General features: G+C 36.7%; 1 protein-coding gene across 4 annotated transcripts in view; it reads right to left on the minus strand.

The window, feature by feature from the left end:
- The window catches only part of dennd5a (DENN/MADD domain containing 5A), a 73,718-nt gene that overhangs the window by 24,124 nt on the left and 25,812 nt on the right, over positions 1–23,782 (minus strand). For all 4 annotated transcript variants that reach the window (XM_079587984.1, XM_079587985.1, XM_079587983.1 and 1 more), the window contains 6 exons: positions 20,214–20,401; positions 16,676–16,990; positions 11,884–12,099; positions 8,730–8,964; positions 3,577–3,727; positions 796–889 (listed from right to left, as the gene is read on the minus strand). In XM_079587984.1, the coding sequence (XP_079444110.1) occupies positions 796–889; positions 3,577–3,727; positions 8,730–8,964; positions 11,884–12,099; positions 16,676–16,990; positions 20,214–20,401 (1,199 nt within the window). The remainder of the gene's footprint in view (positions 1–795; positions 890–3,576; positions 3,728–8,729; positions 8,965–11,883; positions 12,100–16,675; positions 16,991–20,213; positions 20,402–23,782) is intronic.

Genomic DNA, 23,782 nt, shown 5'->3' on the forward strand with positions numbered 1-23,782 from the left:
CACACACACACTCACTCTCTCACTCTCTCACTCACTCACTCACTCACTCACTCACTCACTCACTATCTCACTCACTCTCTCACTCACTCACTCACTCACTATCTCACTATCTCACTCACTCTCTCACTCACTCACTATCTCACTATCTCACTCACTCTCTCACTCACTCACTCACTCACTCACTCTCTCACTCACTCACTCACTCACTCACTCTCTCACTCTCTCACTCTCTCACTCTCTCACTATCTCACTATCTCACTATCTCACTCACTCACTCACTCACTCACTCACTCACTCTCTCACTCACTCTCTCACTCACTCACTCACTCACTCACTCACTCACTCTCTCACTCACTCACTATCTCACTCACACACTCACTCACTCACTCACTCACTCACTCACTCACTCTCTCACTCTCTCACTCTCTCACTCACTATCTCACTATCTCACTATCTCACTCACTCACTCACTCACTCACTCACTCTCTCACTCACTCTCTCACTCACTCTCTCACTCACTCACTCACTCACTCTCTCACTCTCTCACTCACTCACTCACTCACTATCTCACTATCTTACTCACTCTCTCACTCACTCTCTCACTCACTCACTATCTCACTATCTTACTCACTCTCTCACTCACTCTCTCACTCACTCACTCACTCACACACACACTCACTCACACACACACTCACTCACTCACTCACTCACTCACTATCTCTCTCACTCACTCACTCACTCACTCACTCACTCACTCACTCACTCACTCACTCACTCACTCACTCACTCACTCACCTCTCTCTGGTCATTGTCCAGATAGAGATGTTCAGTGTGCTGTTTCTGTCTGTCCCTCCTCCTCCATTGTGCTGGTGCACTGCGCTTCGCCCATCTAACACACCACAACAACACCGTTACATTAAAACAAAACAATTCAAACAACTGGCCTCCACAGTTTGCACTTGGCTTATGAGAAAGAGTCTCAATGCTTGATTTACCAAAGCAAGACACCGTGTTGGAGCAGCATCCTTGTTGATCTTGAAGCAACTACAGCTGGGGCAATATAGCTAAAACTATATTTTTAAGCCTTTCCTACATTATTTAATATTTGTCAAAATATTTTGGCTCTGAATGGCTTTCGAGTTAATCAGTCATTGTTGTCCAGGAGATCTGAAGTGCCTGTAGAAGCGAATCATTAAGCATTGCTATGACTTCTACCAACGGGGTCTAGCATCAACAAGCAGTGATTCCTCTTTGAAACTGTTTATTTCTTCCTCTTGGTTTTGTACGGCATAAACACAGCGCCAGCACATTTACACTGCTGTTGAAAACTTGTCCTGCTGCCATTTCCAGTTACTAGTTAAACATGTCACCACAGGGGGGCGCCAATATTACAATATTATAATTCAATAGAAATAAGCCAAAATATACACAAAATACAAAAGTGATTTTTTTATTTACATTTTTATAATTATTTTATAAATAACCCAGTTCATCCAGGCCAAACAAATAATAATAATAATAATAATTAACATTAAAGTGTCCATAACAGTGCCTCTCTCATGCTATTTTAAACATTCCTAATTTTAGTCTCTTACAATAGGTTTACATGCATCCAAGTTATATATATATATATATTTAAAGCAAATGTTTTAATTTATTTTCTTATAATATTCATTGCAGCATCGCCTCTTTCCTCACATTTTCTGAAATGGTTAGATAAAGGATTCGGTCTTTCTAAACCCAGCCTTTCCAAGAGCTTCCTCTGCTCTGATTGGCCAGACGGCCCAGTTTGTTGTGATTGGTCGACTAACTAAAATTACCATATCTGAATTTCAGCTCCAGATCTTCCTCAGCACTAGTAAACACAGTGATACGAACCTCCATCAATTTCAATTACCTCATCAATTTCAGAAATGAAGATGATCAAAAGTCTTACGGGTTTGAAACAACAAGAGGGTGAGTAAATGATGACAGAACTTTTATTTTTGGGTGAGATAACCCTTTAAAGCATATAAAATGCCAAACAACCATCAACATGTTTAGTGATCAAATAGCTGAATGAGGGTTTGAATCAATTCCCTCTCTTGAATGAATATATCCAGCTTTACTAGCAAACAATCACATTTTAGGGGAAGTAATTTCTCATTTCAGGACCAACAAGTGATGCTGATCCACATTGTGCCTAAGCCTTGTGTGTAGTGCTGGGCGGTATACTGGTTTATACTGAATACCGGTGTTTATTTTTGTTATGATATACATTTTTAATATACCGCAATACCGGTGTATGTCGCTTAAACACTGTGGAGAGGGTCTTTTCACTGTTGCACTGTGGTGATGCACAGCTGTGTGTGTTACTAAGTGTGACGGTGAAGATGGATAGGTTAAACTATAATTGATACTAGCTGTCAAATTATATTAGTGTTTCCCATACATTAGTTCTGTCTGTCACGATTGTCTGTGTGCATGAGTTAGTGAGTGAGCGAGCGAGCGAGAGTGAGTGTGCGCGAGTGAGTGTGCGCGAGTGAGTGAGCGAGAGTGAGTGTGTGTGTGCGCGAGTGAGCGAGCGAGAGTGAGTGTGTGTGTGCGCGAGTGAGCGAGCGAGAGTGAGTGTGTGCGCGAGTGAGTGAGCGAGAGTGAGTGTGTGTGTGTGTGTGCGCGAGTGAGTGAGCGAGCTCGAGTGAGTGTGTGCTCGAGTGAGTGAGCGAGCGAGAGTGAGTGTGTGTGAGTGAGTGAGCGAGAGTGAGTGTGCGTGTGAGTGAGTGAGCGAGAGTGAGTGTGTGTGTGTGTGAGTGAGTGAGTGAGCGAGCGAGCGAGAGTGAGTGTGTGTGAGTGAGTGAGCGAGAGTGAGTGTGCGTGTGAGTGAGTGAGCGAGAGTGAGTGTGTGTGTGTGTGAGTGAGTGAGTGAGTGAGTGAGTGAGTGAGTGAGTGAGTGAGTGAGAGTGAGTGTGCGTGTGTGAGTGAGTGTACTGTGTGTGTAAGCGAGCGAGCGAGCGAGAGTGTGTGTGTGTGTGAGTGTGAGTGAGTGAGTGAGCGAGTGAGTGAGAGTGTGTGTGTGTGTGTGAGTGTGGGCGAGTGAGTGAGCGAGTGAGTGAGAGTGTGTGTGTGTGTGTGTGTGAGTGTGCGTGTGTGAGTGAGTGTACTGTGTGTGTAAGCGAGCGAGCGAGCGAGCGAGAGTGTGTGAGTGAGTGAGTGAGTGAGTGAGAGAGAGTGTGTGTGTGAGTGAGTGAGTGAGTGAGTGAGTGAGTGAGTGAGTGAGTGAGTGAGTGAGTGAGTGAGTGAGAGAGAGTGTGTGTGTGAGACACGACAAGATTTTAGGAGTCAAAATCGCATAATCTGACACAGTGACTATCGTAACATACAAAAGAATCGTGTAATCTGAACCAGACATGAGTCAATCTACTGCAGTATTTCCTCTCTCAATCAGTAGAAAATGTCATACAAAAAAAAAAACGTAATATACCGTGAAACCGGATCAAGTGCGAAAAATATTGTGATATGGATTTTTGGTCATGCCGCCTAGCACTACTTGTGTAATAATTGATCTCTCAATACATCTAGGAAAAGATTCCTTCTCACTTGTTGCTGGTGGGTCCAGTGGAGAGCACATCCGACTGCAAGCGAGGGAAAAAGCCCGGCTCGTAGCGGCCCTGACCGATCTTCATGTCCAGCAGGTGGGGGTGCAGAGCCGTGTGGTCGATCTTACACAGTCGCATCTCAATGGCCTTTTCTGAAGTGACACACATCACACACACACACACACACACACACACACACACACACACACACACACACATTACGGATGAATCACCAAAGAAATTACGTCTTTAATCACAGACACACAAAACCCACAAGGTGGGAGGAAAGTGAGCTAGTGATGTGGTCCAAGAGACCACTGATGTGAACCCACACGCCACGCTCAAAATATCTCTTACACAACACTAAATCTGTCAGCCGTTAGAAGTCTACAGCAAGAGCGGAGAACTTTATGTATTTCATTTAATTTAATTTAAAGGAATGGTTCACCCAAACAAGAACATTCTGTCACCATTTACTCGCCCTCAATTTGTTCCAAACTTGCTTGAGTTTCTTTCTTCTGGTGGAAATTATGGAAGATATTTCGAGGAATGCTGGTAACCAAACAGTTGCCGGTCCCCATTGACTTCCATAGTACAGAAAAAATATAGATATGGAAGTCAATGGGGACTAGAAATTCTTCACTTCACCCACATTCTTCAAAATATCTTCTTTTGTGTTCAGCAGAAGAAAGAAATCCATACAGGTTTGGAACAACATTACTCATATTGGGCCCTATTTTAACGATCTGAAACGCAAGTGTCAAAGCGCAAGTAACTTTGTGGGTGGATCTCGGGCGCTGTTGCTATTTTCCCGGCGGGATAAACGACTCTTGCGCCTGGCGCAAATCTAAAATGTGTTGGTCTGAAGTAGCTTCATTATTCATAGGTGTGGTTTGGGCGTAAAATGAAATAAACCAATCAGAGCGTCCTCTCACATTCCCTTTAAGAGCCGGCGCGCTTGTTCTATGGCGGATTGCTATTATAACGGCGGATTTGCCAGCGCACGCCAGGAGCGGTTCACAGCCGAGGAGATCGACGTTCTCGTCAGGGCCGTAAAACACAGAGAAGTGACATTGGGGATGATGGGAGAAACCCACACAAATTAGCTTCGGTTAAACAGGCGTATAATTTGGGTAAATGTGTAATCTAGATTTTTTTTTTAAAATCTAGATAGATTTTTTCACATCTTCATGGACACAACAATGATTTCCCTCGTGTGTTAATATTTTTCCTTGTAATAATGTATGATTTGCAAAAATGAAAACTGCTGCGTCTGTTTATATTAGAAAATCAAAGTGTATGCGCGTTAACACGCTACATTATGGCCAAGCACGCGCCCTTAAAATACCATATGAATAACGCGCAACGCGCCGCTGTCTTTAGATTGGGTTTTTTTGCGCTGGGTGCAAGATAGGGCCCATAGTGAGTAAATGACGACAGAATTAACTATCCTTTAAAATTAATTTAATAGATTTTTTTTTTTTTTTACTAATGCAAAATAGAGCTTGATGGCTAAAAAAATGTCAGGCACCACATTATAATACTTCAATTTAGGGTTTACTTCTTATCAAGCACTACCAATGAAAAACAAAATCTTAAATGCAATAAAATAACTTTCTAATCAGCTCTATGATGACAATGATGATGATGATGATGATAAATGAGGGGCTTTAAAATAGTTTCTCTGTACAAACATCTTTTAATCAATCATTATTCACGTTAATAATAAATACAATTTCCATTTGGCTCCATTTCCATTTTCATCAGCAGAGCTAATGGTATGGAAGCTTATGAGTAGCAATATTCAATTTGATATGTAATATGCAAAATGACAATTCAATATGTAAAATATGTAAAATGGCAATGCATTTCTGTAATTACATTTACATTTTCCCATACATTTGTGCAACGTTTGGTGCAAAATGAAAATGAAAATGCAATTATATAATTTACATTTGCCATTTCATACACTAGGTTTAATATGTAAATTGAATACATATTTTAACGCTTTATAAGTTGCAAAATGAAAATGAAAATGTATTACAGAAATGATTAGATATGTGTAACATGTTCAAGCAACAACTGTTGCAAAATGATCATTCAAATGTTATTTTTCTCAATTGCATTTACACTCACAGTCAAGACACTTACGATTGCATTTTCATTCAATGTCCCGCAATGTATGTAGCAAAATTCAATGTGCACATTGAAAATGCATTCCGAGCAGATCACGTCTGTCTCCGCCCCCTCCCGCCATGTCAATCACTGCGTGAAGGCGGGGCACGGGCACGGCAACAGGTAAACATAACGTGCTTTTTGAGATGTTGGAAACATGGCGGCGGCAGAGATAATACGGGCGTTAAATACCCTAGCAGATGAAGTGGAGCGTGAACAGAGAAACGGTAGTTATTCCGAAGATTGTTACGCGTATGTAGGTGATAGAACAAATACGTTGTTGGAACGTCTGGGAGAATTGTCTGCCTTAATACGCGTAACAATCTTCGTCTCAAAAAGCACGTTATGTTTACCTGTTGCCGTGCCCGTGCCCCGCCTTCACGCAGTGATTGACATGGCGGGAGGGGGCGGAGACAGACGTGATCTGCTCGGAATGCATTTTCAATGTGCACATTGAATTTTGCTACATACATTGCGGGACATTGAATGAAAATGCAATCGTAAGTGTCTTGACTGTGAGTGTAAATGCAATTGAGAAAAATAACATTTGAATGATCATTTTGCAACAGTTGTTGCTTGAACATGTTACACATATCTAATCATTTCTGTAATACATTTTCATTTTCATTTTGCAACTTATAAAGCGTTAAAATATGTATTCAATTTACATATTAAACCTAGTGTATGAAATGGCAAATGTAAATTATATAATTGCATTTTCATTTTCATTTTGCACCAAACGTTGCACAAATGTATGGGAAAATGTAAATGTAATTACAGAAATGCATTGCCATTTTACATATTGAATTGTCATTTTGCATATTACATATCAAATTGAATATTGCTACTCATAAGCTTCCATATTATGGAAGACATCTGAATGCACAAATGAGCTTGATCTAAAAATCCTATCAATAATGCATTGCAGGAAGTGGATTTCAGCATGAAGCGAGCTGCCTATGGATTACAGGATAAAACTTACAGAGATTTCCATTTGACTGATGCGTCATGAGGAAAACAGATCAAAGTTTTTCGCGCCATTTTATCTGACATATTTATAAAATCACAATTCTTGCTTTTTTTTTATTGCGGGTATTTATATCTTGCAATTCTGATTTTTTTTTTTTATATATATAATCCGAATTGCAAGATATAAAGCAGTTAGGTAAATTTACGGATCGGATATAGACATAGCTGACTTTATTTTCTCAGAAATGCGCATTTATATCTTGCATTCTGACTTTTTTTTCTGAGAATTGTGAGATATAAAAGCAGAATTTTTAGAAAAAAAGGCATACCGGTAATTGCTGCTTTTTGCATTGAAAGAAAAAAGCTTGAATTGCAAGTTTATTTCTTGTATTCAGACTTTTTTCTCAGAATTGTGAGAAAAAGTTAGAATTATAAATATATGTGAGATAAAACGTTGCAATTACCTGTTTTATTCCATGGCTGAAACAAGCTTCCATACTAAATATGTATATGTAATATGTATAATAAATAAATAATACAATTAAAAAGTTTGTTTAAAGTATGAAACACAAATGAGCCTACAAACCTTTTCTTCTGTATATTTTGACATACAACCAATATATATGAATGAATGAATGAATGAATGAATGAATGAATGAATGAATAAATTAGGCATTTTATTAATAAAAAAGGTAATTGCAACATTATCTCAAATATTTATAATTCAAACTTTTTCTCACAATTCTGAGAAAAAAGTCTGAATACAAGATATAAACTCACAATCTGAGTTTTTCTTGCAATGCAAAGCAGCAATTCTGACTATTTTTTCTTTTTTCTTTTTTGTTATAAAATCCGAATTGCAAGATATAAAGCAGTTAGGTAAATTGACGGATCAGATATAGAATTAAAAAGTTTGTTTAAAGTATGAAACACAAATGAGCCTACAAACCTTTTCTTCTGTATATTTTGAAATACAACCAATATATATGAATGAATGGATGAATGAAGGCATTTTATTAATAAAATGACAACCAATATTAATAGATTATTGAAATTAACTTTGGCAAGTAAAGTTATTGGTTGCTACAAATATGCAAGGATAAAAAGATAGGTACGGTAATTATTTTTTAGGGAAAAAGCTATAATTATAACAATATATATTTTTTAATTATATACAATACATTTTCCTAAATTACGGAAGCTTGTTTCCACCATAAAAAAAATAAAAAGGTAATTCCAACATTATCTCATATTTATAATTCAAACTGTTTCTCACAATTCTGAGAAAAAAGTCTGAATACAAGATATAAACTCACAATTCAAGGTTTTTTCTTGCAATGCAAAGCAGCAATTATGACTATTTTCTCAAAATTCTGCTTTTATATCTGAAAAAATCAGAAATGCAAGATATAAATGTGCAATTCTGAGAAAAAAAGTCAGCTATGTCTATATACATCAATTTACCTCTTTTCACCCTCAGAATTATGAGATTTAAAACTTGCAATTACCTTTTTTATTTTATTTATTCCATGGCTGAAACAAGCTACCACACTAAACATATATAACTTATAAATAAAATGAAAACTGTTATTTGATGTTGCGCTGAAACATAAGAGGTGACATCTTTTCTTCTGTCTATTCAGTCATATAACCAATATTATTATTTATTAATATTATTATCAAAAAAACAAAAACATCCATCGGTCGTTGATTGGATGAAGGCAGATCTGAATGTGAGCCTGTAAGAAAGGCTGGAGTGACTTAAGAGTCCGTCACCACAGTCAGAGACTCAAAAGTCTGTTGTTTTTACCGTTCACAATAAGATCTATTACAAGCATTCACAAAATAGATCTGGTGAATTTAACCATTTTATATAAAATAATACAAAATACAGTTTTATGCCCAGTAAAAAACAAAACAAAAAAAAAAATGGTAAATTTAAATGAAAAAAAGTTTATACCCTGCATGCATTTGTAAATAAAACTAGTCACTATGCTTAAGCTATCTCACCTGATTCCTCAATATTGGTGCATTTCTGGTACATGGAGGTCCGCAGGGTGGGCGTCCTGACATTTAACATGCGGATCTTGTCCACGCGGGAATCAAACACTCGCAGCGTGTGCTCTTTGTCCTCGTCATCGTGGCAGAGGATCTTGCAGTCGATGAAAGAGGCAAACATCTGCGTCTCCAGGAAGCGGGACAGGAATGGCAGGTACGGTTCTGGCTGGTCCGACAGGAAGGAGGCCTGCAGTGGGGAAAGTTTAGGAATGGTCCGTGAAGCTGAAAGGAGTATCAGCATCCAAAACATACAACACTTCTCTTGATCAGTTTCTCTAAACTAACTTGTTCAGAATAAATAAAGCCGTAACTGATGTCATCGAACCACCAGCCTGAATAATATGTGACCCTGGACCACAAAACCAGTCACATGGGTAATATTTTTTTAATTGAGGTGTATACGTCATCTGAACACTGAATTAATAAGCTTTCCATTAATGTATATAGTTTGTTAGGATAGGACAATATTTGGCTGAGATATGACTATTTGAAAATCTGGAATCTGGAGGGTGCAAAAAAATCGAAACATTGAGAAAATCTCCTTTAAAGTTGTGCAGTTATGTTCACGATTGTGCTGCATTCACTCACAAAAATACTTTTTTCATATACTTAAGGTAGGAAATTTACTAAATATCTTCATGGATCATGATCTTTACTTAATATCCTAATGAGTTTTGGCATAAAAGAAAACTGGATAATTTTGACCCATACTATTGTTGGCTATTGCCACAAATATACCCGTGCGACATGTGACTGGTTTTGTGGTCCAGGGTCACATATGATTTTATTGTGTTTATCAAAACTTTTTAGCACAATGAACACTCATTATAAAATAAACGTTATTGACTAATCATATTATTTCGTTCTAACCGGCAAACTTTAAGAAAAGCAGGCCTAAAAACTCTGAAGCCGGAGTGAAAAAAAAAAAATTTTGCTCATAAACTTAAAAGAAAAACAATAAAATTATATTATCATTATTCATTATTTTTCAAAGACACAGAAAAAATTAAGTTGTAATCACGAGAAAACAATTATTTTATGTTGAGATCCCGAGAAAACTATTTTATGCCGAAATCATGAGGAAACTATTATTTTGTTAAGTCAAGATAAAAAAAGGTTGAAAAAATTATAATAATACAAAATAATTATAATATATTATTTACTGCTTCTGTAGCCCTGGGAATTCAGTTTGATCTTTTTCCGAAACGGTGTTTTCCGTTCACATTTTTCTGGATTACATTTTAATATTCGAAAAGCATGTCTAATCAATTAAATTCATAAAACTTTAACAATACAACTTCTTGGTCCGTTACTTTAAGTAACTGAGAGTTGGTTGTTGTCAAGCTGGTCAGAGCTTGTTGCCCTCCTCGAACCAGCAATAAACCAACGTGAATTGTGAATAAATGAGTAGTGAATTGTGAATAAATGAGTAGTGAATTGTGAATAAATGAGTAGTGAATAAATGAGTAGTGAATAAATGAGTAGTGAATTGTGAATAAATGAGTAGTGAATAAATGAGTAGTGAATTGTGAATAAATGAGTAGTGAATTGTGAATAAATGAGTAGTGAATAAATGAGTAGTGAATAAATGAGTAGTGAATTGTGAATAAATGAGTAGTGAATAAATGAGTAGTGAATTGTGAATAAATGAGTAGTGAATTGTGAATAAATGAGTAGTGAATAAATGAGTAGTGAATTGTGAATAAATGAGTAGTGAATTGTGAATAAATGAGTAGTGAATAAATGAGTAGTGAATTGTGAATAAATGAGTAGTGAATAAATGAGTAGTGAATAAATGAGTAGTGAATAAATGAGTAGTGAATAAATGAGTAGTGAATTGTGAATAAATGAGTAGTGAATAAATGAGTAGTGAATAAATGAGTAGTGAATAAATGAGTAGTGAATAAATGAGTAGTGAATAAATGAGTAGTGAATAAATGAGTAGTGAATTGTGAATAAATGAGTAGTGAATAAATGAGTAGTGAATTGTGAATAAATGAGTAGTGAATAAATGAGTAGTGAATTGTGAATAAATGAGTAGTGAATTGTGAATAAATGAGTAGTGAATAAATGAGTAGTGAATAAATGAGTAGTGAATTGTGAATAAATGAGTAGTGAATAAATGAGTAGTGAATAAATGAGTAGTGAATAAATGAGTAGTGAATTGTGAATAAATGAGTAGTGAATAAATGAGTAGTGAATAAATGAGTAGTGAATTGTGAATAAATGAGTAGTGAATAAATGAGTAGTGAATAAATGAGTAGTGAATTGTGAATAAATGAGTAGTGAATTGTGAATAAATGAGTAGTGAATAAATGAGTAGTGAATTGTGAATAAATGAGTAGTGAATAAATGAGTAGTGAATTGTGAATAAATGAGTAGTGAATAAATGAGTAGTGAATTGTGAATAAATGAGTAGTAAATAAATGAGTAGTGAATTGTGAATAAATGAGTAGTGAATTGTGAATAAATGAGTAGTGAATAAATGAGTAGTGAATTGTGAATAAATGAGTAGTAAATAAATGAGTAGTGAATTGTGAATAAATGAGTAGTGAATTGTGAATAAATGAGTAGTGAATAAATGAGTAGTGAATTGTGAATAAATGAGTAGTGAATAAATGAGTAGTGAATAAATGAGTAGTGAATAAATGAGTAGTGAATAAATGAGTAGTGAATTGTGAATAAATGAGTAGTGAATAAATGAGTAGTGAATAAATGAGTAGTGAATAAATGAGTAGTGAATTGTGAATAAATGAGTGAATTGTGAATAAATGAGTAGTGAGTAGTGAATTGTGAATAAATGAGTAGTGAATAAATGAGTAGTGAATTGTGAATAAATGAGTAGTGAATAAATGAGTAGTGAATTGTGAATAAATGAGTAGTGAATAAATGAGTAGTGAATTGTGAATAAATGAGTAGTGAATTGTGAATAAATGAGTAGTGAATTGTGAATAAATGAGTAGTGAATTGTGAATAAATGAGTAGTGAATTGTGAATAAATGAGTAGTGAATTGTGAATAAATGAGTAGTGAATTGTGAATAAATGAGTAGTGAATTGTGAATAAATGAGTAGTGAATTGTGAATAAATGAGTAGTGAAATGCTACCTTGTCGAAGTTCTGCATCTGGTCTCGGTTGCTGAACCAGGACTCTTTGTCTTGGCTGGGCTGAATGACAAACACCTCGTAGTCCGAGAACATCTGCGTGAAGCGGTTGGCGAAGACCTCTCGCACCCGAATGTTCAACCGATGCTTCTTCATCTCATCTTCATCACACTGCACTTTTAAATCCTTATTAGTGCTCGTGTCCTCCTTCACATCCAACTGTCAAACACACGGAAAGAAAAACAAAACGCTTATAAACAGACAAAAAAAAAAGTTAGCATAAAAAGGAATTTGCAATAGTCTTTTCTTCCCTATTGTGTGACGTATATCTGAGTAAAATGGCTTCTCGAACAAGACAAAACGTAGGGTTTCTCCTGTATGCGTTCACTCTACTCAACTAGTCTAAGTAAATTAAGGAACCCCTGTAAAACAGTAGAAACCCCTAAGAAAATAGTAAAAAAAAAAAAAAAAAAAAAAAAATAGAAACACTGTGTGTACATTTAAGATAGGCTACTTGATTTATTATTACAAATAATCCAAATAATCCAAATATCCAAATATGATACTAAATCCCACAGAAAAAAAGGCTTCCATTTGAGACGTGCTGTCTTTGCATTTGAACATTGCACATTTTAAACAATAACGTTACACGCATTTAAAATATTAGCCAATACATAAGTATTTATATAAAATAGTTGACAATGAATAGACAGGAGTCCAATATTAGCAAACCGTTTTGGACGAGGCGTGGGTTTGGAGACGCTCTTAAGGGAGGGTGGGATCTCGTGCTTTCAAAGCTAGCTCGCTATTGTTAGCCTCTCCGAAAATTACCTACCCTCCCTTTAATGTCCCCTGTTGCTTCGTGAACATTTAGATGTACTTGATTGGAGGAAACTTTGGTGTGGACGCAATGTCATCTTAATATCAGCATTAAAAAATTTTTTTAACAAAAGACAACAAAATCACCAGTCTACATGTTTCTAATGCTAAATTACACTCCAGGAAAAATACTGAAGTCGGAAGTAGCGACAGATCTTTTCTTGAGTGAAAAGGATAAAAGACAAAGACAAAAATGTGGGGTGGGACTTGGTTTTATGCATCGATTGCTGATTGGATGGAGGCAGATCTCAATTGTAACTGAACTGTAAGAAAAGGGCAGGATTTAAGCAGAATAAATGATTGGAAAAGTCTGGCCTACATCACCAGAGAGAAGTCTGACGTTTCACCAGAAGATTAAGTTTTGATATTTTGATTAAAAAAATGCAAGCTTACATTTTTTTATTATATATGTGACCCTGGATCACAAAACCAGTCATATGTCGCACGCGTAAATTTGTGGCAACAGCCAACAACACATTACAAAAATTTTGGGTCAAAATTATAGATTTTTCTTTTATGCCAAAAATCATTAGGATATTAAAGGTGCATAGAGCAAGATTCTGAGTTTTTGCAGAACTATGCCACCTCTGGCGGCAAGCGAAACTGCAGCCAGAGATGTGCACGCACTAGACAAAAGTTTTCTTTTTTTTTATCTTACGTGGAGTTTGCGTTGGTGTTTGAAATGAACTACAAGCAGGTCTCTTACAATCCATCTTCTACGGAGAATGCCGGCGAATACACAAACCTGCCAGACATAGCTATGTGAGCGTGACGTGAACGCGCATGACGTCACGCCCAGTCTAAAACTCCGGCCCGAATCCCTCTTATTTATTTTACTTTACAGGATTATAGAGACAATCTCAGTGATCAGAGAAGGGCTCATTCAGCCCATCAGGCGATTATTTAAGGATGTATGGGTTAGAAAACGGGTATTTTTAACATGAAAAGTTGCTTAATGCACCTTTAAGTAAAGATCATGTTCGATTAAGATATTTAGTAAATTTCCTACCTTGAATATATAAAACATTTATTTATGTGAGTGAATGCAGCACAATCGTGAACATAAAGGAGAATTTCTCAATTCCTAGATTTTTTTTTGCACCCTCAAGATTCCAGATTTACAAATAGTTGTATCTCGGCTAAATATTGTCCTATCCTAACAAACCACACATCAATTGGAAAGCGTATTTATTCAGCTTTAAGATTACAGTATGCATAAATCTCAAAAAAGAAAAGAAAATGACCCATGTGACTGGTTTTGTGGTCCAGGGTCACATATATGAAACATGCATGATGAATCATTCAATAAGATCAAGCGTTTAGAAAACTGAATTTCCATTTCATGCCAACTTTAAAAGTACAGGAAGGGGTTAACAAAGCTGGAAGAAGAGAGAGTGGGAAAATGTGAGAGCAAATATCAGCACAGCTTCTGGAGTTGATCTGAGTTATCTGTTCTCCATGGAAACACCCTGAATAGGGAGCAGGGAGTGCTGGGAACGGAAGTCTACAAATCTGCTTTGATTTATGAGGCAAACGAGACTCGTTCCCGGGAGAATATAACCGTACAGAGCAAGTGGCAACACACAGAGAGCCAGAGAAGCAAACAAGTGCCTGACAGCTCACTCTAAATATGGGAATCGCTGAATATCAAGTCAGTATAATGGAGTTGAACTAGTGCAGCTTTAAAGATGTGACTCTCTCTAGGAGCTATATTAGGATTAGGAGTAAAGGGGTCAATCGCTGTCTTTAGAAAGACTGTGTCCTTAAGCTGCTTAATGTCATCAACAGAGACCTCGAGCTTTCTGGGAATCAGAACAGAGCGCGCTCTGTCTTAACCGCCATTTATTCATCTTTTCATTGCCCACACAATAACTATCAGTATTGCCCACACTGAAGAGATAGGCTGTGTCTTCCACAAAGCAGCTGTCAACATCACCGCTGAAGTTATTGTTCGGTGTCAAAAAAAGGATTTATTGAATTCAAGGCAAATCCCCAGAGAAACCAGACGAACACAGGAGCGAGAGAAACTCTTTTGTCTGAGAATTTACAGCATCAAGAAATGAATTGTGGAATATATTCTGGTCTAAATGCAATTTGCTACATTTTATGAAATCAAAAACAATTGCGTATAGTTTTGTCTATTGTCAATTGTTTTATCTGAGAGAATAACGCAATAAAACAAGCCAAATTGTGCGAACATAATTTTTGGTCAGACTGACATACAAAGAAATTATGAACAAATGCAAAAACAAGAGAACCAACAAAAATGTTGTAGTCAATGTATGCTTTTTTTTCCTGTGAGCTTTTTGTTTTTCTATGCATTTTTTTCTTTCCTGGAAGTTTTGTTTTCTCTGAGGGCTTTATTAGTTAAAGCACTTGATGCTTGAACTCTAAAGTTATACTTTATTGAGGTGGATGAACTTGTGGTTATGCTTTATTATGCAATTCCCACAGGAAACAGTGCTTTAGGGATCCTTATGTCCTTGTCCCTTCCATGTCCTTATTATGTTATCATAATGTGGATGCCAATCAGTGTGATAATAAAACATTTTAAATGTTTATTCACTTGCCTACAAGCTGAAAATGTAGTTTTTGTTCATTTTTACGAACTAAAATCAATTTGGCACCTGATCTTTGAAACTTTGCAGACCTTTTACATTCTCACTATAAGTGATGCGATCTGGGAAAACCTGTTGGATGTCGCGCTGGTACGTTTATTTTTTGGTCAAAATTGGGATTTCATTCAATTATTATTCTATAACATCTTGTCTATCATCTCAGGAATATATATTGGCAAAATTCACTAGTTTAGTGCAGAAAAAAATCTCAATCTTAAAAGATCTTGCTCGCCTCCCAATCCTCCAATTTCAAAATGGTTTTTACAGAATGAATTTTGAGTTCGTAAGCTTTCGAATGATACCTAATCTATGATGATTACTAAAATATGAGATATGAAAAAAAGGCAATAAAAAAAAAGAGCGCCAGTCGTCCCCGCTAGCAGGACGTGGCGGTTAATTAAACCTGTTTTTCTCAAAATTGCATTCCTGAAAATCATTGCGATCAGCCGACTTCAGATAACCATAACTTTCATAACCGACAAACGATTAAATAAATAAAAACAGATCTGGAAAGGGCTTGAAACCAGCTATAATAGGGCATCAAAATCTGTAATAGGTAAAATTTCCATGTGATGGGTTTTTCCAGATTGCATCACATATATTTCACACTGAAAAGGATACTAAACACACTTTAAAGAACCATAACGAACCTTTAAAGTTTGTCTGAAAAACTAAAGCTCCAACCCTGATAAAAACTCATCTGATTGTAGCCTTAATGATCCTAAAGACATTGATTAGCTGGTTCAGGTGTGTTTGATTAGGGTTGGAACTAAACTCTGCAGGACAGTGGCTCTCCAGGACCAACGTTCCCCAGCCCGTGCTAGTCTCATACAGACAAACTAACACATAGAATAACATTATAACTTTCACCACACTCAAATGCAGTTTAGTGTGATAGTGTAGAGCGAGTGAAGCAGCGCTGCGTTACCTCACAAGTTTCACTCGTCTAATAAACTGACCTGTGTGAGTATTAATACAGCACTTGTGGGTAGTTCAGTAGAATTAAATGTCCTTATTCCTTCATATCTGCGGGACTCTCGTGTGTGTGCCGCTGATATCTGTCTCTTCATTCCACAGTCATGATAAAAACATCAATGTATTCACTGATCCATAAACACTATTAGATCCATCGGCTTGATGACAAGTTCCATAATTCCGCAGGAAATTTTGCGCCATCAAACTACGCCTTTGTTATTGTAAGAGGTTAGTGACCCCTAGCGGCGAAAAAAATTACATATTGTATCTTTAAGGAACTATAATTAACACAGTTTCAGTCAGTTCTGCGTCCTCATGCTCACCTTCTCCAGACTGACTCCAGTCCTCTTGACCAGCGCTTGCAGACGAGCTATGGTCTGGTTTTCTCTCAGCAAGTACGAGTTGAGCGGTGAGCCGGCCAGGTTGCCGTTGCGCTTGTCGGAGGCCGTGTCACCTGACCGGAAGCCCCTGAGCTTGCTCTGGCCCTCGCTGCATTGTGGGTTTGCCTCCGGAGACATGCCGAACGCCAGCAGAACCTCCGAGATCTCCTGGATGAACTCCAGCTTGTTGGGGAACTGAGGCAGGTCCTCGGGCAGCTCGATGAAGTGGTTGTCAATATCGACAAAACACAGGTTGGCCTGAAGAGAACGAGAGTCATTTCATTGCAAGCATTGATCTATGGCTTTTTTTTTTATGGAGAAATTTCTGAAAGAGGATTTTTTAGGCCCTGTTTACACCTGGTATTAAGATGCGTTTTGGTTGATCGGATCACAAGTAGACGAGGGAGACACATTCCCGTTTACACCTGGTGTTTTAATCCGTCTTTTTTGTCCACTTTTGACCACTTCTGTCCTGATTTTTTCGAGAAGGGGGTCTATGGTCTAAATGTATGAGCTTTTTCAGATCTTTTGATCTACTGAACGAACTAAGTCAGACGACAGAAAAACACACGAAGAGCATCAGCTTTAGCTTCTGCTCTGAAGCCTGCATAACCAGCCGAACGCTGTGAGTGTGTGTTAGAAATCAGGAATGGTGGGAAAACAGTGTGTTTGGTGCGTTTTTCATCCTCAAACCAAACTTGAGTCTTCAGCCGACAAGGTTTAAATCCCGTCTGGCTAGAGCTCTTCCCATAATGTTCACGCATTAGATCAGTAGACGGAGAGAAGACGGTGTTTTGTGGCGGTTTGAACACATTCGGTCACATGAACGTTTACACTACGAAAGCAATCTGATCAAATGTGTTTTCCACTATCTCTAAAAGTGGTTAAAAGTGGACGAGCTCAAACCGCTTTAGACCCCGTTTACACCTGTATTTAGCGCCGTCCACTTGTGATCCGATCGACCAAAACGCATCTTAACACCAGGTGTAAACAGAGCCTTAAAGATAATGGACAATTTAGTAGGGCTGTAAACGATTAATCGCGATTATTCAAATCCAAAATAAAAGTTTGTGTTTACATAACATATGTGTGTGTATTGTGTATAATTATTTTGTTATATATATAAATACACACACATGCATGTATATATTTGAGAAATATTTGCATTTATATACTGCATATATTTTTATATGATTTATATTATATATAAATAGAACTATTTAATATATAAATAAAAAAATTCTTAAATATATACATGCATGTGTGTGTATTTATATATATAACAAAATAATTATACACAATACACACACATATATTATGTAAACACAATTTTATTTTGGATTTGATTAATCGCGATTAATCTACAATGTAGTGGCATTTACTTCAATTTCTGTTCACTAGACTAGAGAGCTTTGGACACACTTACAATCCAAAGATGCTCAGTTGAGAATTATATATCAAACAACTGCCAAATTTGGATCATTTTATACATTTAAATACAGGTACAAATACAAATGCACACCACCTGAAAAGTACCAAATAGTATTGCAGTAAAAAAATGCAGTAAAAACAATAATATCGTGACGTATTTATTACAATTTAAAAGAACCATTTTCCATTGTAATTTATGTTAGAATGTCATTTATTCCTGTGATCAAAGTTAAATTTTCAGCATCATTACTCCAGTCTTCAGTGTCACATGATCCTTCAGCCATTATACTAATATGTGACAGTAGGTTTTTAACAGGGCACATCGCAGCGATACACCAGAGAGCTTGTTTTCCCTGCAGGTTTGCGCCACAGATTTCTTTCATAAGCATTAAAAGAAGCGCCAATGTAACCGACCTACGTTTGATATTAGATTTGCACTGACAGAAGCGTTGCTTTTCAAGTAAGATCAAGGAAAGATTAGATATCTCATCAGTCAGCCAGGTCAGAGATTATTTTCCTACAAAAGGTTTTACAAATATTGTTTAAGTCACATCTCAGTATGGAGATGAAGAAGATCAGAAGGGTTTTACAGGGAGATATAATTATTCTGGGCTCTGAATAAAATATTCCAGTATGTGTTGTACATTTACATGTATATTTTAATGCTATTAGAGCTATATATGGTACATATAATATACCAATTAACACTGTGAATGAATGTCACATTCATTTAACACAATCTTTATTTGGACTTTGTATGTGTATTGACAGTGCTAAGAGATATTTTTATAGCATCTCCATTTTAAGCCTTAGTTGTAAAAATGCAGATAGATCTGGGAAGATTGAGTCATTTTAATTTTAATTTCAACTTTATTGTGTTTATTTTACTCTATTTTTTAACCTAGTATGTAATAATGCCTGTTTGATGGTCTCTGACTTTTAAAAAGACACTTTTTTCAGTTTTACAGCAAACACAAACTGTAGAAATCATTCTAATACGATGATTTGGTGCTAAATTATTAATTATGATTCTTATTATTATCAATGTTGAAAACATGAGATTTTGGTGCTTAATATTTTTGTGCAAATCAGTTTTTCAGGATATTTTGAATTAGAAATCTTTAGCAACATTATAAATGTCTTTATTGTCATTGCTGAATAAAAGTTAATTTCTTTTCATTTAAAAACTTTTCCCAACGCTATTCAATTGTAGTATTCACAGTTTTGTATTCACAAAATATTTTCAACATTGATAATAAACAGAAATGTTTCATGTGCACCAAATCAGCATATCAGTGTGTGTGTGTGTGTGTGTGTGTGTGGGTGTGTGTGTGTGTGTACTGTATATATGACCCTGGATCACAAAACCAGTCACATGTCACACGGGTATATTTGTGGCAATAGCCAACAATACATTGTATGGATCCAAATTATAATTTTTTCTTTTATGCCAAAAATCATTAGGATATTAAGTAAAGATCATGATCCATGAAGATATTTTGTAAATGTTCTACCGTAAATATATAAAACATTTATTTGTGTGAGTTTGTGAGTGGATGCAGCAAAATCGCGAACAAAAATGAACAACTTTAAAGACGATTTTCTCAATGTTTTGATTTTTTTTGCATTCTCAGATTCCAGATTTTCAAATAGTTGTATCTCGGCCAAATATTGTCCTATCCTAACAAACTATACATCCATGGAAAGCTTATTTATCAGCTTTCATGTGATGTCTAAATCTCAATTTGAAGAAATTGACCCATGTGACTGGTTTTGTAGTCCAGGCTCACACATATATATATATATATATATATACATATATTTATTTGGCAGCATTAGGATTTCAACCTAATTAGCACAAACCTCTTATGCCAGGAAGATGTTAATGCATGACCTAATGATGCACGACACGTGAGTCCAAACAGACCATTCTGACAATGATCTATATTATAAGGTTGAAGCACTAATCCTCTAGAAAACCCGCATGACTTCATCATGTACTGAATAGCAGGATGAGTGTGTTCTCTGGGAGTGAGTGTAAGTCACGCACCTCTTGGGGAAGTTCCAGCTTGGTGCGGTCGTCCTGGCCGTTGGAGTGCAGACCCATGAGGTACGGCACAGGAGCGTCCAGAAAGTGGAGCAGTGAGGCGGGCAAGATGGGCACGTACACATGCTGCCATTGGAAGGGGAACATTAAGGCAGTGATGCTCTCTGCCACCGTCATCAGCCGCTGGTAATCTGCTCAGCAAGAGGACACAGACACATTTACACACGTTACTCTCAGAGAGTGATGCTAGTTATCCATCTCCACAGATAATCACACCTGCTGAGACCATAACAGTGTTTTTACATAGAGATGAAAACAAAAGTTGTGGTGAATCACAGTATCAGATAGAACGCCGACAGACTATAAATATATGTACAGTATATCAGATTTAAAGGGATAGTCCATCTAAAAATTAACATTTTGTCATCATTTACTCGCCCTCATGTCTTTCCAAACCTTAAAAGAAGATAATTTTGAAGACTGCTGGAAACCAAACAGTTTTGGTTCCCATTGACATCCATTTCTTGTCCATTCAATGGTAGTCAATGGGAACCAAAACTCTTTGGTTTCCAACATTATTCAAAAATATCTTCTTTTATGTTCCACGGAAGAAAGAAAGTCATAGAGGTTTGGGTCGACATGAGGGTGAGTAAAGTGCTCTTTTTTTGTGTGTGAGAATGTTCTTGACATTCAATCATTTGCTTATTGTAGAAATGTGAGTGCTTCTTAAGTGACTAGCACACAACGCAGTCTCAAGTGGGCATTTAAAACTAAAAATATCACAGAATAGAGGATATTTATTCTATACTATTCTTATACACACCAAACTCAGACAAAAAGGTCAATTTCTATCGTTATGGTCTCCACCCTACAATCCCATAGGGTGTCACGATTGTCAGAGAGACAGGAATACTAAACCAGCCTCTAAGCACCCTGAGTAACAACAACAGGCCTATTCACACACACACACACACACACACACACACACATTGTGTTTTCATGTTTTATGGGGACTTTCCATAGACGTAATGATTTTTATAACTTATTAAAACTTTTTCAAAAAACATAGTATTATTTATAAGCTGCCTCCTCATGGGGACCAAAAATTGTTCCCACAAGGACAAGGATTTTGGATATTGCCATTGGACATTTTGTCCAATAGCATATGATTTACCTGAACCACACACACACACACACACACACAATATGTATGTATATGTGTGTGTGTGTGTGTGTGTGTGTGTGTGTGTGTGTGTGTGTGTGTGTGTGTGTGTGTGTGTGTGTTCAAAATATAAACACAAAATGTTTCTTGAGCACCAAATCAGCATATCAGTGTGTGTGTGTGTGTATAAATAAATAATTTTATATGAATGTGACAGTAGTTCACTGTATGTATGTATATATATATATATATATATATATATATGTATATACACAAACACCCCACAGAACTACTGTCACATTCATAATAAAATCATTCATCATGAGTCAAAATTACCCTAACAAACCATTATTCATTCATAATATAATATAATAATAATGTTTTTTATAAAATGATTAATACAATAAGATAAATTCTTTAAGCAATAATATTAATTTTAAAATAATATTATATTAAGCATGATTCATTAACTGATCATATGAATATAAGTAATAATCTCCTTCAGATTACATGTAAGCTTATAGACCGTCCTGCAACTGAGACTGAGGTCTATATATGGAAATGACCAGTAACTGGCGATCATCCATTGATCTCGCAGCCGAAGCCCGTCTCAAGAATTCACCTCCATGGGAAAGAGCCAGGGTAATTATATATATATATATGCTACGGATGCGGCTGTTATATATAGAACAACGAAGGCTATCTTGTTTTTTAGAGATCACACCCTGCTGTGTGCGTGCGCAGCTCATCTAATGACATCAAGTCCTTTCCAATCTGGACTCGCTGTCCACAAACATTACGCTACAAGCATGAGCCTTCTGGATGCAGAGAGGGGTGATGTCATTTCCAGCCAATCGTGTTTATGCTGCATCACCACCACCCTCCTTATCTGGAGGACGGTTGCTAGGAAACAGCACAGCATCCGCCGCATCTCCCAGACCCCTGTCGTTGTGTAGTTCCCTCCTGTGATTTGCTATTCCTTGTTGCTGTAATTGATCCAATCAGAACACCTGTCACTGAATCGCCAAACAATCTTCCCATGACCCTTTAAATTCAATCAAAAACGGCCTACTGAGGATTTTTACTGCCAATTATATTGCATTTAACATGTGAATCAAACAAGAGTGCATGCAAGTTGACATTTTCAGAAGTTAAATAATGATATTTAAAGATTAACGGTCAGGTTGAGGATGAGGTTAAGCGTATGGCAGTCAGAAGTTGATTAAATGACTACATTTTGTGATTAACTGCTAAACGCCTTCACGTAAATACTCCACAGAAAAGCTGCGAGTTTAATTTGCAAAGTACTATGTGTGTTTGAGGGAAAAGGGTGGGCTGCGAGTTTGACGAGAACAAAGCGATAAGATGAGCTCACACGGACACTGAGATGGAGAGAGAGAGAGTGTGAAAGTGAGAAAGAGCGTGTCGCAGTACACTGCAACATCACCGCCTGTTTATTCTCTCAACTCAAACCAGACTGTAGTGTACTGAACACGCAAAAATCAATGTTTGCATGACATTAATTCAGATTTGAACTGGCTTTTTTGAAAACACTGGTATGAGTTGGCATCAAAGAGCAACACTAATTCATGTCAAAAAGGTATATAAGGTTCACTGATTTAAAGCTTCTGCATTACTCTCTTTGGACTATTAATAACAATGATTTATGATTGATTAAATTATAGCCAACTCGTTAACAATTTACAGATTTTCCAGTTTTCCTACTATACAGGTGAAAACTCGAAAAATTTGAATATCATGCAAAAGTTCATTTATTTCAGTAATTCAACTTAAAAGATGAAACTAATATATTATATAGACTCATCACATGCAAAGTGAGATATTTCAAGCCTTTATTTGTTATTATTTTGATGATTATGGCTTACAGCTTATGAAAACCGTTTCACAATATTATCATTTTGAATTTGGGGTTTCCATAAGCTGTAAGCCATAATCATCAAAATTATAACAAATAAAGGCTTGAAATATCTCACTTTGCATGAAATAAGTCTATATAATATATTAGTTTCACCTTTTAAGTTGAATTACTGAAATAAATGAACTTTTGCATGATATTCAAATTTTACCTGTATATCCAACGCATTCTCATCCTAGGGCGTCATATACTGACACTTGTGACAAAACGTCTACATCCAACGCACATGGCACCCTTTAGCGTCAATATGACACGCACAGTTATGGTTGGGTTTAGGTCTGGGGTAGGGTTAGGGTTAGACCGCTAGGAGGCGCCTTCTGGCCCATTTCTATGTGCGTCTCATATTGACGCTAAAGGGTGCCATGTGCGTTGGATGTAGACGTTTTGTCAAAGCGTCAGTATATGACGCCTTGGGATGAGATCGGGCTGGTATATCCTATTGAAGGGGACCGACCTCTCACGCTAATTGCCCAG

This window comes from Phoxinus phoxinus (assembly GCF_949152265.1).
Source record: "Phoxinus phoxinus genome assembly, chromosome: 2".
Classification (NCBI taxonomy): domain Eukaryota; kingdom Metazoa; phylum Chordata; class Actinopteri; order Cypriniformes; family Leuciscidae; genus Phoxinus; species Phoxinus phoxinus.